This window comes from Propithecus coquereli, unplaced genomic scaffold (genome assembly GCF_000956105.1).
Source record: "Propithecus coquereli isolate 6110/MARCELLA unplaced genomic scaffold, Pcoq_1.0 Scaffold80, whole genome shotgun sequence".
NCBI classification, from domain to species: domain Eukaryota; kingdom Metazoa; phylum Chordata; class Mammalia; order Primates; family Indriidae; genus Propithecus; species Propithecus coquereli.
The window spans coordinates 6,023,321-6,038,035 of NW_012154174.1; the positions used below are offsets into that span (position 1 = coordinate 6,023,321).

The following is a 14,715-nucleotide window of genomic DNA, read 5'->3' on the forward strand; positions in this document are numbered from 1 at the left end:
ATGGCACTTCCACATGGTTCTACCTAACACAAGCCACATGGAAACTTAGCACCCTCGATATCACAAGTCATCGCTCAAGCTTCTAGCCACTGGGAACAAACAACTGACAATACAACATCCTGTATTCACTCTCTTTCTATTCATTCTCCTTCAGTAACTTCATTCCAAGAGGACAGAGGGGACAGAAAAGTCGCTGACTCTAGTAAAATAATTTTGACTCAGGAAGATACAGGCTGCAAAATAAAAGACTCTAAGTTCAATCTAGCAATTTCTCCCCTTTCTCCATGGGATTCATCTCTCTTCACGGCTCCTTGTGTAGTACATTAAATTCTGCTGCCAAGCTGAGATGGAAATCATACACCAAGGAGAGACTGGGGATATGGGGCCTCAATCAATCTGGGGACTTCGATTTCCCTTGGGACAGCCACCCAATCACAGCAGCTTCTTCTGTGTTGTAAGTTCTCATTGGCCCCCATGACCATGGTGCTCACCAGAAAGCCCATCCCGTTCATCCCAGCCTGCAGAACCATCTTGCACTTATCATCATCATTCAAGACTTCTGAGATATTATACAGCAGAGAAGTTGAGCTTTACACATAGCAAATGAGCTCCTTCCTCATAGACTAGCCAAGGGCTCGATCTAGTAAGGACGCAGTTTATCAAAACCCTTCATGTTTTATACAAGGAAACTAAGACTCCAGAGTCCTGCCCAGCATAACACAGTTTCTTAATGATAGAGCTTGGATCAAGTCTTGCACCATGAATAAGGACTTCCAATGTGGGGGCCATAGAGCACTTATAAATACACATGCGGATGTCTTGATTAACAAACGCCAATGGTGCACCTAGCACCATGTTTTGACTTCAAAATGAGTCTTCCTAGATGTACGGGTGAGAACTACCCCGTGATACCACACTGAAGGCCCAAGAAGTGTATTAGAGCCTGGGGAAAGAGAGGGCTATTTGCTCCCCTTTTCCTTCTGTAGGATTCCCCTCCAGAGGAAAGAGCAGCACCAAAAAGAGCTATCACCACAAAGCATTCAGATGACTCACAACCCGTCTGATAAGACTTTCATCAGTCTGTTCTATTACATGGTCTTAACCGCACAACATCCCCGCAAAACTAAACACTTGTTCCCATTCCACAGAGATGAAGATCAAGTCTCCAAAATACAGCATGAGAACCAACTTGATAAGCAATTTGCATGCTTAGGCCACCCCTGCAGTAAAGTGGAAGCTTTTGGAGATGTAAGTTAAGCCAACCAGGCAGAAGGGCTCAACTTGGCTACAGACGACTTAAGAGCAGCAAGCAACCATGGCCAGGCATTGCAACCAACACTCACAACTAGAACAGAGACTTAAGAAGTGTTTCTGAGTGGAAGACACTGCTTCTCAGGATGTCGGGAAGCTTCTTAGAGAAGAGGACCACCTAATGTACGATACAAGGCAAGAACCAGACCAAAAATACTTTGCTTCTTCCCCAAATGGGAGAAGGGATGTAGAGATTAATAGATCTTTAGAGGCACAGAAGCAAGAGCATGTCCAGAACTAGAAGTCATTGCATTTAGTCAATTATCTTGATTTAGACTAAACTGAACAAAGATTTGAACTTTTAACATTCCTACCTTATATAATTTGTACCCTGTGACTTCCACCCTGTGTGGAATGATAACAGGAAGGGACACCATTACCAGGCAAATGAAAATATAGCAACTTGAAGACCCCTAAGAGAGGAACACCAGAAAGGGAAAGGAGAATGGGAGGGATCCCTACCCACGTGCACACCCAACCCCTCTGAGCAGAAGCTGCAGGAAATAACCAAACTGCAGAAGACCGCTGGTTTCTCTTTGCGCTGGGACTGCCTGGCTCCCAGGGCATTTCTGGGAATGGTGGGTTTACCAGTAGTCAAACTGAGAGGACAATGTTTTATGATGCCTGCTCCTAGCCAGGGGTGGGGGATCCTAGAAGCTCTGTCAGAGCAGAAACAACCCTAGGTACAAGTTTGAGTCCCTGGGCTGCTGCTTACTAGCTGCATTGTCTTGGATGAGTCGCAATCTCTCAAAGTCTCTGTTTCCTCTTCTGTAACTAATCTAACATTAACTTCCTCCAAAGGTGTTAAAAATAATATAAGTAACATTCATTAAATCCCACCATGTGCTTGTTATCTATTCAATACTCATAAACAGCCCCATGAGCCATATATTATCCACATTGCACTTATAGGAATGAGATAACATATTAAAAGCACATAGCACCGTCCTTGTCACCTGTGGCCACTCAGTTAAATAGTTGTTGAATCAGATAAACATCCCTACGGAAGGGATTTGTGATTGTTGGGTGCAAGATTTCAGTGCCCAAATCCCAAGTTTGCATTTGTGTCTATAATCATATTGATGCCACTAAGCTAGTGGAAAAAGAAGAAAGAGGACTTAATGCTGAACATAAATGATGTATTCAAGCCACAAGAAGCCAAATGAAGTCAGAGTCACATCAAAGGAAATGATTTTACAGAAAACAGTGATGGGAAGACTGCAATGTCCCCAAGCACAGTAGTACCACAGGCCTGTAGAGCTCCTAAAGACCAGTTGAATAGCAGCCAGTCCACAGTGGAGTTAAAAGCAGTGACCTGGCTTCAGCCTAACATCACCCATCTCAATAAATTAATTTTATTGGGTTTTTTTCTTTGCACTTAAACCATCCCTTTAATAAAGGCCTGTAGGTCTCTAAATATAAAAAAGTTGTATTTGGTTTTATGTTTGGCACATCTGAATAACACTATAATAAAAACTGTATCAACACCCTGGGTTCATGGGAAGTCCCTGACCCCTTTAAGGCAGCTCTAACAAAATTTGAAAAGTACCATACTACACACATGCCAGGTGCTACTTATAATAGCTGGCATTAGAAACGGCCTGGGCCAGGAAGCTAACAGATACCCTAAGGCAGGAGGGGGTCGGAGCAGGCACTCAAATCCACTGGCCTGGGTGGTTTAGGAAATGGGGCACTAACACCCCATGGGCATTTCTTAGCTCCTCCCCAGGCAGCTGATCTTTGTAAATAGTCCCCAAGGGCCCAAAATGTCTCACCTACCCTTCACAGAATGACTTTGGGCTGTTTGGAGTAGGCTAAGTACAGGGAGTGCAGGAAAAATCAAGTTTGGGAAATGGGGGAAGAAAAAAGGAAAAGGAGGCCCACAAAAGTTCTCAGCCCCCTCCCAAGTCCTCCATGAACATGGAAGAAGCTACATTCAGAAAATGTTGGATCTGAAAATACAGAGACTTTGGGTCTGGCGGGTGGAGGAGACCCTCCTTCTTCAGCAGATATTCCAAGAGAGGGCAGAGATACTCTCATCCAGACCCTCCCTCTAGGCCATCATGTTAACTACCAGAAGCCCCTTTTCCCTGGTGAGTCTTTTATATATATATATATTTTTTTAGAGGCAGGGTCTTACTCTGTCACCCAGAGCTGGAGTGGAGTAGCATAATCATAGCTCACTACAACCTCAAACACCTGGGCTCAGGCCATCCTCCTGCCTCAGTCTCCCAAGTAGCTGGGACTACAGGTGTACACCACCATGCCTGACTAATTTTGTTTCTAAAAGATGGGATCTCACTACATTGCCCAGGCTGGTGCCAAATTTCTGGGCTCAAGCGATCCTCCGGCCTCAGCCTCCCAAAGTGCTAGGATTACAGGCATGAGCCACCATACTCAGCCCAACAGTCATCATTTTTAACCTTTCCCAAAGGCTAGTACCTCCCTGGCCCACTCATGTCTGAACTCTGGACCTTCTAGCTCTCTCCTCACAGGCTCTAAGGACAGAGCCAGTATTCCCAGGCAACAAAATTCTGTTAAATGGCAGGTACAGAGAGACAATGGAAGGGCTAATTTCCAACACAAGGCACAGTGCCTGGTACATAGTAGGCACTCAATAAGTATGTATAACTGATGAAATGACAGGACTCTGGAAAAGAAACAGGCAGTGGATAGTTTGATGGGATGCACAGTTTGCCCTCATTGTATCTGTAGGAGTTATAAAACCCCTAGAACCTCCTCTAAGGGGGAATCATTCCCTTTAGCCCAAAGTAATCTCAAAATCCAATTGCACCTGACATTACCTGCCTTAGGCAATCCAAGGGGAGAGCTTGAAAAACTCTGAACTGTTTCTCCAGGGTGTGCAGGAAAAAGTAGGAAGTAGGAGGGTTGGCTTAATCAGAGAGAAGAGGTTAAAGATAGACACTTGGCTTTTCCAGCAGGTAAGACACCTGGTCCCAGTGTGGCTGAGTTCATCCCTCCAGCAATGACTAAAAACACCTGAGGCTTCACTATAGGGCTGAAAGCACGTGAAACTGGATGTCTATCACCCAGGATGGAAATCGGAGTGTTGCCATTCCCTACAGACACCTGTTCAAGAAATCAAGTGCAGGCGGCACAGTGGCTCATGCCTGTAATCTCAATGACTCAGGAGGCTGAGGTGCGAGGGCCAGGAGTTCAAGACTAGCCTGGTCAACATAGTGAGACCAGTCTCTAAAAAAATAAGGAAAATTAGCCAGGCATGGTGGCAAGTGCCTGTAGTCCCAGCTACTGGGAGGATAACTTGAGCCCCGGAGTTCGAGGCTGCAGTGAGCTATGACTGTGCCACTGTAGTCCAACCTGGGCGACAGAGATTACTTTCATGTGAGTTTACTATCGAACCAGCAAGGGAACAATGTAACAGCAATATGAGTTCAAGAGGACAAATGACCATATTTTTCTATTTAGTGCTTCCATTTGTTTTTCTTAGAGTCACACCCAAAGCATGGTATAGTCTGTGCAAAGTCATGAATATAGCAGAGTCCAGAACCACTTAATCTTTTACAAGGTTTTATACCTTCTAGGTATAGGTTTATATTTCTCTAAAAGCTAAGAAATCAGATGTGGAAATAAAGCTGTGGAGACAGTGGCCCTCCACCAGCCGTGGGTAAGGAGCCTGCGGTCAAGGCAGAGCCCACCACCACCCTCCCCCCAGGGATACACTGTGACTTTGGTGGCCCTAGGCACTTCTGCCTTCACGGTTCCCTTCCTTCATTGATAAATAAATTTATATTTTAAAACTGCACTGGCATAAAGACAACTATATTAATGTTATATACGGAAACGTTTTAACGAAAAGTTCTTTTTAAATCCGGATTACGAAAGAAATTAAAACATTTTCTGTGGGCCCCCAAAAGCCCAATGAAGAAGTTCCCCGGCTGGTCCTGCTCCGTGAAGGGCTCCGGACAGAGGGAAGTGGAGGGGACGGAGAGACCTGGGGGTCTTCCGCCCACACAGCCAAGAGGTGTGCCAGGCCCTAAACGGGCTCTGTCCTCACCAAACTAGGGCAAGCCCGGGCACCTGCCACTCACCACCTGCAGACGCAGCCCACGCCGTCCCTCCCCCGCACGCTGTGCCCGGGGCGGGGCTGGACTGGCTGGGGCGGACTTACTTGAGTTCCACTGACCACGGGCCCGGCCATGGCGGCCAGGACGGGGCGGGAGCGCGGCGCTGGGCACTGGGCGCTGGGCACTGGGCGCCGGGCGGCGGCGGGGCGCGCGAGCCGGGCGCGCAGTTCCGCACTGGGCGGTCAGCTGACCTGGCGGAAGCCCCAGGCGCGGGCCGGCTGCTCGGACCTCGGTTCAGCTGCGCGCCGCCCCCGCCCCCGCCCTCGCCCTCGCCCGGCCCGGCCCGAGCAGGTGAGCCCGGACCACCCGCGCCGCGAGCTGCCACAGGTGGCCCCAGCACGCCGCGCCCCGTGACTCCTTCACTCCTGAGCTCCCCCTACCCACGCCGGGCGTCCCAGCGCCCGTTCGCCCCAGGAGGGGTCCTCCACAACGCCATGCCCAGAACTTTATTGCGTTCATCGGGGCCAGGCTTGGGAGGGGGGATTCCTATGCGGCGCCCCATCTAAGCCGTTAGCCCTGGTGTAGCCCTGCCATTTAGGAGAGCCGGGCCTTTCCTAAATTTCGCAATCCGGGTTACATAACTTGCCCTTAACTGCCGGGAAGATGGGCCTCTTGGCCCGAACTGCCCTACCCAGCTTTGGTGGGGAGGGGGGGAGTCAGAAAAGACTCCGGGGGGAGCTGGGTTTCCATTTGCAGAGGGGAAGGTGGGGGGAGTTGGATTTCTCTATAAATAAAGTGCTGCCTTGGCTAAGCGCCCCCCACCCTCTCCATGTGGCCTCCAGGAGTTAACAGTAATAAACTATGTGGAAGTAGAATTGGATGGTGTCCCCAAATTTCAGGCTTCTGTATGCTCCCCCTCCTCAGAGGGAAAAGACATTTGTGATACTTAAAGTCACCAGTGGAGTCAGTCACTACCCACACCCCCCACCCCCATCTGGAAGTAAGAGGTGGGTGGCCATTGCTAACTCTGTCTGGATGAACTCAGGCCCAGTGGGCAGGTAACTCCCTACGCTCATGCCTGTTCTTCTCTGGAAGGATCTGAGTTCTCTCCCTGCCTATTCTTGCCTTCCCACCTCCACCCCCAGGATGCGCCAAGCTGCTACCAAATGGTTGTCATCACTCACTCCCCATTGTGGCTAAGAGCCAGCCCAACCTTAACTGGCCTCTCCGCCCTGCTCCCTTCATTCCAGCGGGTATAGGCAACAATCAAATAGAGAAGGGGAAATTGAGTCCTAACATGCCAGACTCCTGGTCTCACACACATTGCAGGTGCCTCAACTCAGTGGGCCTAGTGATCATTGTAGCTCCCCACCTCCATGGAGGGGGATGTTCGCAGGGCTTTTGATTTCATCGTCCCCTGTGTCTAAACAGCACTTAGAAGCCACTGGTTGTGCTGATGATGATGACAATTATGACTGTGGTTAAGCATTTTATGCTTATCATCATTGTCTCTCAGATAGCCCTGGTCCTAACCCATTGCTAGGTAGGCCCTTGGTGTCCACAAATCGGTTGATCGCCTGGTTGATCGCCTGTCCCTCTCTCGGCTGGGAGGAGCGGATTCAGCAGAGTGGGGCTGTAAGAATGCAGACTTGACTGTGTTTACTTTGAGGGGTTCCAGGAAATGCTGCAACAAAAGGTCCTGCAGGCCAAAAAAGAAAGCCTATCCTCTAGAGATAAGGGGATCAAAGGGAACCTGCCAAGGCCGGCTGCCCCAAGGACCAGCTCCCCCGCCTCCTCCCTCCTTCTCTGCTGGACGCACCCTCGCTCCTCCATTGTCCACTTTTGTTGGCCTTTCCTGCCTGAAAAGGAGGAAGTGGGCCTGGGCCACTTCCCAGACAGTCATGATACTCTGCCCTCCCCAGCCACCTTTCACCTCAGCCTTCCTAGAAGGGCTTCAACTGATAGAAGAGGACTCGTGGAAGCAAGCCCAAACCTACTCAAAGATGAAACTGGAGAATTACCTCCCTTCCGCCACCAGAAGGGGGTTCCTGGAGGTCATCTCATCCATGCCCCTGCCTCCATGCACGGCTGTGTCTTCCGAGCATAGGCTGTTCTGCAGGCACTATCTACCAATGACACCCAAGTGGGCAGGGATCTTCTCCCCCTTTCTAGACCCCCCACAACTGTTAACTCCTCCACATATCCCCAAGGTGACCATTATAAAAGCCCAGTTTGACCCTACCTAAAATCTTTCAATGGCTCCCAATCGACTAATAATACAGTCCAAAATCTCTAGTATGTTCCTCAAGATCATTTATAATCCCATCAGTCCTTACCAGTCCAGCCTCCTCTACTTCCTCTCCTCTTCTCCCACTTCTCCCATCCTCTGCTTGGCTTTATAAGAGCTGTTAGTTTGCCTGGAAATGCCTCCCCACTCCCTCCCATCTCTACTCAGTGAGCACATCAAGAAGGCCAATTGATTATATGGAGAAATCACAAAGAAATAAAGTTCAGAATAGCTCAGATTGAGGTGGGCTTTAGTGTTAGAAATGTAAACTGATAACAATAGGGAGCTATTGAATGTTCTTGAGCAGAGTATTTGTCTTAGTCTGTTTGGGCTGCTATAACAAAATGCCATAAACTGGGTGGCTTATAAACAATAGAAATTTCTTTTTCACAGTTCTGTAGGCTGCCAAGAGCAAGGCAGTGGTGATTTGTTGTGTGGTGAGGGCCTGGTTCACAGACAACTGTCTTCTCGCTGTGTCCTCACATGGCAGAAGGGGCGAGCTAGCTCCCTAGGGCCTTTTTTATAAAAGCACTAATCCCATTTATGAGGGCTCCACTCTCATGCTCGAATCACCTCCCAAAGGCCCCACCTCCTAATACATCACCGTGGGGGCTAGAATTCCAACACATGAACTAGGGGCAGGGGGAATACAAACCCCCAGACTGTAGCAGTAGTAATCTCCTGAATGTGGTTGGGGGAAGACTCCAGCAGAAAGAGACTGGATTTGCCTCTCCTTACTGCCCCCAGCTTTTGAAATTAGTCTTCAGAACAGGAGAATAAGGAGTAGCAGGGGAAAGGACGAGAAGGACAAGGAGAGGGAAGGGGGAAAGGAAAGAAGGGAAACAGGAGATGGAGAAAAAGAATCCGTGCCCTTGGACCAAGGAAGACCGAAAGTGGGGAGGAGGAATCTGTCTACCTCCTGGTCACCTTCTTGAACAAAAAGGAAAATTGAACAGAAATAGTATAAGTAAAGTTCTTCAGGTAATGCGGCTAGCTGTCCCTCAGGGAGGGGAGAGAGCAAAGGAGCACTGAGATCGGCTGACCCAGGAGGTAGACAAATAATTCCTTTGGAACACAGGAGTTTACAAGAAGGAGCACAGGAGACAGGTCTTGTGGGGGCTTCATCTTGAGCGCAGCTCTTCCTGCCCCTACCCCAGGAGCACTGAGGGACGAGGAGGGCTCATGCCTTCACCCAGGTTCTTCCTTGGTCCCCTCACCCCACTCCGTGACCGATGGGAAGTGAGCTGCAAGCATCCCCTATGCTGCCCACCGTACTCCACAGCCCCTCTGCCCGTGCTAGGCACTAGGGATGGACATGACCGAAACACACCCTTCAGCAGAGACGGTCAGACTTGCACTCAGACATTTGCGGTGCTGTGTCGGCAAGAAATGCTGTCATTGTGATCCTATTTTCCAAACCCACAATCGAAGCATGTCGCCCAGTTTGTACAAGTGCACTCAGGAGGACCACAAAACAGAAAGTTCAAATCAGACCTAGGCTGAACATCCTGGGCCTGTGAATTCTGGAGCTGTAAGAGGGGCACGCAGAGAGCGAGGAGGTTCAACACACACAACTGGACCTTCCCCTTCCACCCTCGATGAAGAGGGCAATATTTTATCCCTACTGTCATCATTGTTGTTGTTATTATTCTTTGGCAGAAGCGGCCCTTTGCATAGAGTCCTTCCTCCATCACATTCCTGGGGACAAAAAGGAAGATCCTGTTTATTTCCAATGAAGGGAGTTGATTCTGGGGTCGGCCAGAACCAGTGAAACAGGAACTGATTCCTTAAATCTTCCATCTCTATTTACGAGCAGCTGAGAGAAGAGCAGGACGGGTGGACGACGGTGTGTTAGCATTCCTGCCAGGCCTCAGCTGAATTTCTCTCCAGCCTGGCCTCGTTTCTTCCCGGCCCAGCCTCTGGGCAGGTTAAGGTGGTTGCTGTAATTAATCATACCCAGCCCCTCGTTCAGACTCACCACCTTCAGATTTCAAAAAATAAAAAAAGTTGGATGTGTACATATGAAACGCTCTTTGTTGCTGAAGCGGCCTCCTTTCGGCTGAAGGAGAGAGTTTAAGAAGTGCAACAAAGAGAAGAGGTTTCCAGGGCCCTTTCCAGAGTCTTTGTACGCATGTGAGGGGATTAAGGATGATCTGTACTCAGGTCCCTCCAATGTCTCTCAATAGAAACAAATTGAATTGTTTGAAACGCATATTAAATACCATCACGGTATCTAGCATGAGTATTCATTCCACAAATGTGAATTTATTACTTACTATTATAATAATTATTACTACCATTAATTCTCAGTGCCTCCAGCTTTTCTTCTTTTGGGGTTTTAACAGGTTTTGTCATTGTTTCTCTATTAAAATGCAAACATCAGCTGGGAGTGGAGAAGGGCGTGGGTTTGGGGAGCTGGGAGTGGGAAAGGGGCTTCTGCTTTTCACTCCGTTTCTTCTGTGATTTGTGCAACATGTATATGCTACTTTTGTAATTAAAAATAAGAAAAGAGGAGATTGGCGTGGAAGGGGCAGGAAAAAGAGAATTAAAACTATCTGCTAATCTCTTAGCATTATTTTAACAAACCCTGTAAACAGCAATGAGAGACAAATCTTATTTCCCATTTGCCTGGAACTTGCAGAAAACTCCAAGTCCCCGGCTGAGCTCAGGAGGCAAGTCATCTCTGAGTGGGAGAAGGGGGTCCATAGAGAGCCCACCCTACTGTATATTTCCACTGGGGGCACCCTTCCGGAATCCCAACTTGACTTGGAGAGGTTCTGCTGCTTGGAAGTGGGAGAGAAGGGCTCTCCCCACCCTCAATTAAAATATATGGAACTTGGCAGTTGGTTCAGTAAGCTGGTGCCCTAGTTTCTATATTTTTCTCAGATACCCCCCAAAGTTGATGACTAAGAATCATCCAAAACTCACTGCTTTAGAAATCATCTACTCCAACTACTGATTGGGGAAACTGAGGCCTAGAGAGTGGAAGGGACTTGCCCAAGGTCACCCAGCAAATCAGCAGGTGACCCCAGACCAGAAAAGAAAACAGGACTCTCCCCATGTCCCACTAAAAACAGGATGAGGAGGCTGGGAGGAGCACATGAAAGATGCCATTTCACATCTAAGCGCTTCTTGTCACGTTGTAACCATTTTCCTTATGTGGAGCCCCACGCTGATGGATCAGAAATAACATTTTCAAAGTTATATCTGCAAGGAAATGGCTATTAATGTTCTTCCTCTCCTTTTACAGCGCCGAGGAATACATATTAATTTTCTCTCTACTTATATTGCCTATTTGCAAATTGTATTCACTACCCAGTGCTCCGATTTGTCCTACCCCCGAAGAGATTATGATGAATAAATGTGTCCCTGGAAATAAAATAAAATAAAAATTTGTCACTGAGATTTGTTTTTATAATTATTTACAAGGATTGTTTTAGAATGTATGGGGGAGGCAATAATAATGCACACACGAGGGTTCTGGTGTGATTTACCAGTATTCATCCCGAGTCTCTTCCCACTTCTCCAAGAGGAGCCTGGGCTCTCTCTGCAGCTGTGAGCGAGGGGCAAAGCTAGTGTCAATGCACCTGGCACCACCAGCGCCAGAGGCTGAGGGCCAGATGAAGGCTGACCCTGGTCATGCGTTATGGTGGCTGGCGCCCTGGCCTAGGAGTTTGGGGTTCAAGACCCAGCTTTGCTACTAACTCGTTGGGTGCCCATGGATGAATCCATTCACTCCGAAGGTCCTCAGTTTCCTCAAATACAAACTGGCTGATCTAAGGAGATTTTTGATCACTAAAATAAAAATGCAAGTAAGTATGCACATCTCCCCAAATCTTTTGTATATTTCAAAACAGAATAAAATAATTCTAATGTTTCTAGCATAAAGAAAAGACAAATATTTAAGACGGTAGATATTCCAGTTACATTGATTTGATCCTTACAAATTATATGAATGTATTAAATTATCACATGTACCCCCCCAAAAGTATATATCTATTATGTATCAATAAAAAATATGAAATAAAAAGAAAGAGAATCCACTCGCTAGTAGACGTTTATTGAGCACCTGCTATGTGTCAGGCACTGGGGGAACAGCAGGAAAAAGGCAGACACAGTCCTTGCTTCTGTGAGGTCTACATTGTCGTGGCAGGAGACGGGTAGCAAGTAGATAAATCATACAATTTTAAGTATAAAAAATACATCATTTCAGGTAGCACTGATACATGCTATGAAGTCAAAAGTGGGTAATGTGAGAGAAAGTATGGGAGGTAGAGGCTGCTAATTTAGGTACAGTGTCCACGGTCTCTGCCTACACTTCAGAGCCTTTCTTTTATGAAATGCTTGAGGAGCAGAGCATGGGCCAGATGTTGGCTGCACTCACCTCCCTCTTCACAATGCTTTTGTGGTGCACAAACTACACATCCTCAGACAGCTGTGGAATGTTCTGGGAAGGCCTCTCTCAGGGGAGCAACATTCGAGCCGAAGCCTGAATCATGTGCTGGAGCTAGCCATGGGAAGCCCTGGGATAAGGGTTTTCCAGGCAGGGAGAACAGCAAACACATTCTCTTGGTCACATGTTGTCACTTTGCTTATGCTTGAGTGGTGAACTTGAACTCAAGTGCTTCCAAGGGCAAAGTGTCACCCAGCCAGAAAGAGGAGTATCCCCGTACAGCTGCACCTGGCTTTGATCTGCTCCTCAGCTCCGAATCACAGGTGGGCTAAGGCCTCGACATGCAGCAGCTGGAAGCAGAGTCATTCACGGACACAGAGAGGTTCTACAGTCCAAAAAAGCATATGCAGTTTTTCTTGGAGAGGGAAACCAAAGGATTACTAGCCCTTACACATGACTGCACTGGCACAGACTCTCGCAGACACACGGAAGCACACAAACATACGTGTAAGTGCACAGACACATGAGACACATGCCAGCCTTGGATCCATGTGTTCCATCTCATGCTATGGTCTGAACCCTGCAACCCATTCCTGGGCACACCCTGGTCTCCCGTCTCACTGAAACAGCTACTGGTGGAAGAGAAGGCAGACATTTTTAGACTGTCAGTACTTCCTCAGACCCCAAGAGAGTCTATATAATATCTTAGGCTGAGGCACTAGAAATTCATTTAGTCAATTCATTCATTCAAAAAATATTTGTTGAGCACCTACTGCGTGCCTGACACAAATCTAAAATCTGGGATCACAGCAGTAAAAGAACAAAGTTTCTACCCTTGTGGAGCTTACTTTCAGTGAGGGGATAGATAATAAACAAGTGAATACAGTGTGTGTCCAGTGATGATGAGTGCTATGGAGATTAACACAGCAGGGAAGGGAGACAGAAGTGCCAGGGTAGTTAGGGTGATCAGGGAATGCCCCACTGAGAAAGTGACATTGAAGCTGAGACCTGCAGGAAGTGAGAGAAGACAAGTGGACATCTAGGGGGGAAATGTTGCCAGCCAGGGGAACAGCAAGTGCAAAAGCCCTGAGGCAGGAGGGTGCCTGGCAAATCAGGCCATATCAGAGTGGCCGGAGTGAGTGAGGGGGACAGTAATGGTAAATGAAGCACAGGTTGAGGGATGGAGGGCAGATCATGTAGGCCTGGACAGGCTGAGATTAGGACTTGGGTTTGTACTCCAGTGAGACGGGGAGTCTAGAGCAGAAGATGGGCGTGATCTGACTCGCACTTTGTAAAGACTGCTTTGGCTGCTGTGCTGAGAACAGACCATGGAGAAGGAAGGACAGAAGCGGGGAGCCCAGACAGCAGGTTGTCATGGGAATCCTGCAGACAGTGAACAGCACCTGGATATATTTTAAAGATGGCACCAACAAATTTTTCTGAAGAAGTGGACATGGAAAGCGTGAGAAACACAGGAGTCAAGCAAGCATAACTACAAGGTTTTAGCCTGAGCCACTGGAAGGATGATGTTGTCATATGGAGATGGATGAGAAAATTGGGGGGTGGAGGGGCTCAGGGGGTCATTTTTGGACCTGGTAAGTTTGAGATGACTTTCAGGCCTACAGGTGGAGATGTTGAGGAGGAAGCTGGAGCTCAGAAAACAGGTCTGGACTAGAGTTGGAAATCTGGGGAGTCCTCAGCTTTTAGATTGCATATAATGCCAGAAGACGGGACGAGAAAGACCTGAAGATTGGGCCCAGAGCACTCCGACGGTTAGAGGTCAAGGATAATGGAGGAACCACAAAGAGACTGAGGTAGGGCCACTGGAGAGGTAAGGAAGAACCACAGGCATGCTAGGGCCTGGAGGCCAAGAAAAGAAAGTGATCAAAAAAGATGGGTTCCCAATGCAATGACCCATTCAGCCACAGATCATCGGGAGGTGTTGAAAGCACGGAGTGAATAGGACATGCACGTGGTCTCAAAGCATCGCCCCACAGGTAGCCTATAAATGACAAGGGGAGAGTGTACCTTTGCAGTGGGGAGATCTCACAGTCGCAGCCCTAACTCAGAGCTCAGACTTAGCACCTCCAAGAGCGATACACCCTGGCATCATGGCCCTCCGACGTGATTCGATGGGCAGTACACACCACCTGCGTGCTATTCTTGCCAACAGTGTTTAACTAGAACCCACTCATGAGCAAACAGACGAATCCAGAAAGTGGGATATTTTATAAGACAACTGGGCCAGACTGATGAAACCGTCAGTATCATGAAAGAAAAAAGGGCTGGGAGGACTGTTCTAGATAAAAATGGACTAAGGAGACATGACAGCCAAGTACAAAGCATGCTCCTTTATTGGACACTAGAACTGGGCTGGGGGTAAGGGGTTGGCAGCTAAAAAGGCATGTTAGGGACAATTGGGAACACTTAAATGTGAACTGTTTGATGATATTACCGACGATATTGAATTAATATTACTTTTCTGAGTTGTGCTAATTGTACTGTGGTTTCATAAGAGAATATCCTTTTCCTTAGGAAATGTGAGCTGAAGAAATTAGAGGTAGGCATCCAGATGCCCACAGCTTTCAAATGGTACCAAAAAAGTGTGTTTGTGTGTGTGTGTGTGTGTGTATGTGTGTGTGTGTGTGTGTGTGTGTGTGTGTGAGAGAGAGAGAGAG

The 14,715-nt window shown here is 47.8% G+C and overlaps 1 protein-coding gene across 1 annotated transcript in view; it reads right to left on the minus strand.

The window, feature by feature from the left end:
• The window catches only part of LOC105825449 (chromosome unknown open reading frame, human C10orf11), a 626,737-nt gene extending 621,222 nt beyond the window's left edge, over window positions 1-5,515 (minus strand). Inside the window, exon 1 of the mRNA XM_012663221.1 lies at window positions 5,462-5,515. Coding sequence (XP_012518675.1) covers window positions 5,462-5,491 — 30 coding nt within the window. The 5' untranslated portion in view covers window positions 5,492-5,515. The remainder of the gene's footprint in view (window positions 1-5,461) is intronic.
• Between the last annotated feature and the right edge of the window lie 9,200 nt (window positions 5,516-14,715).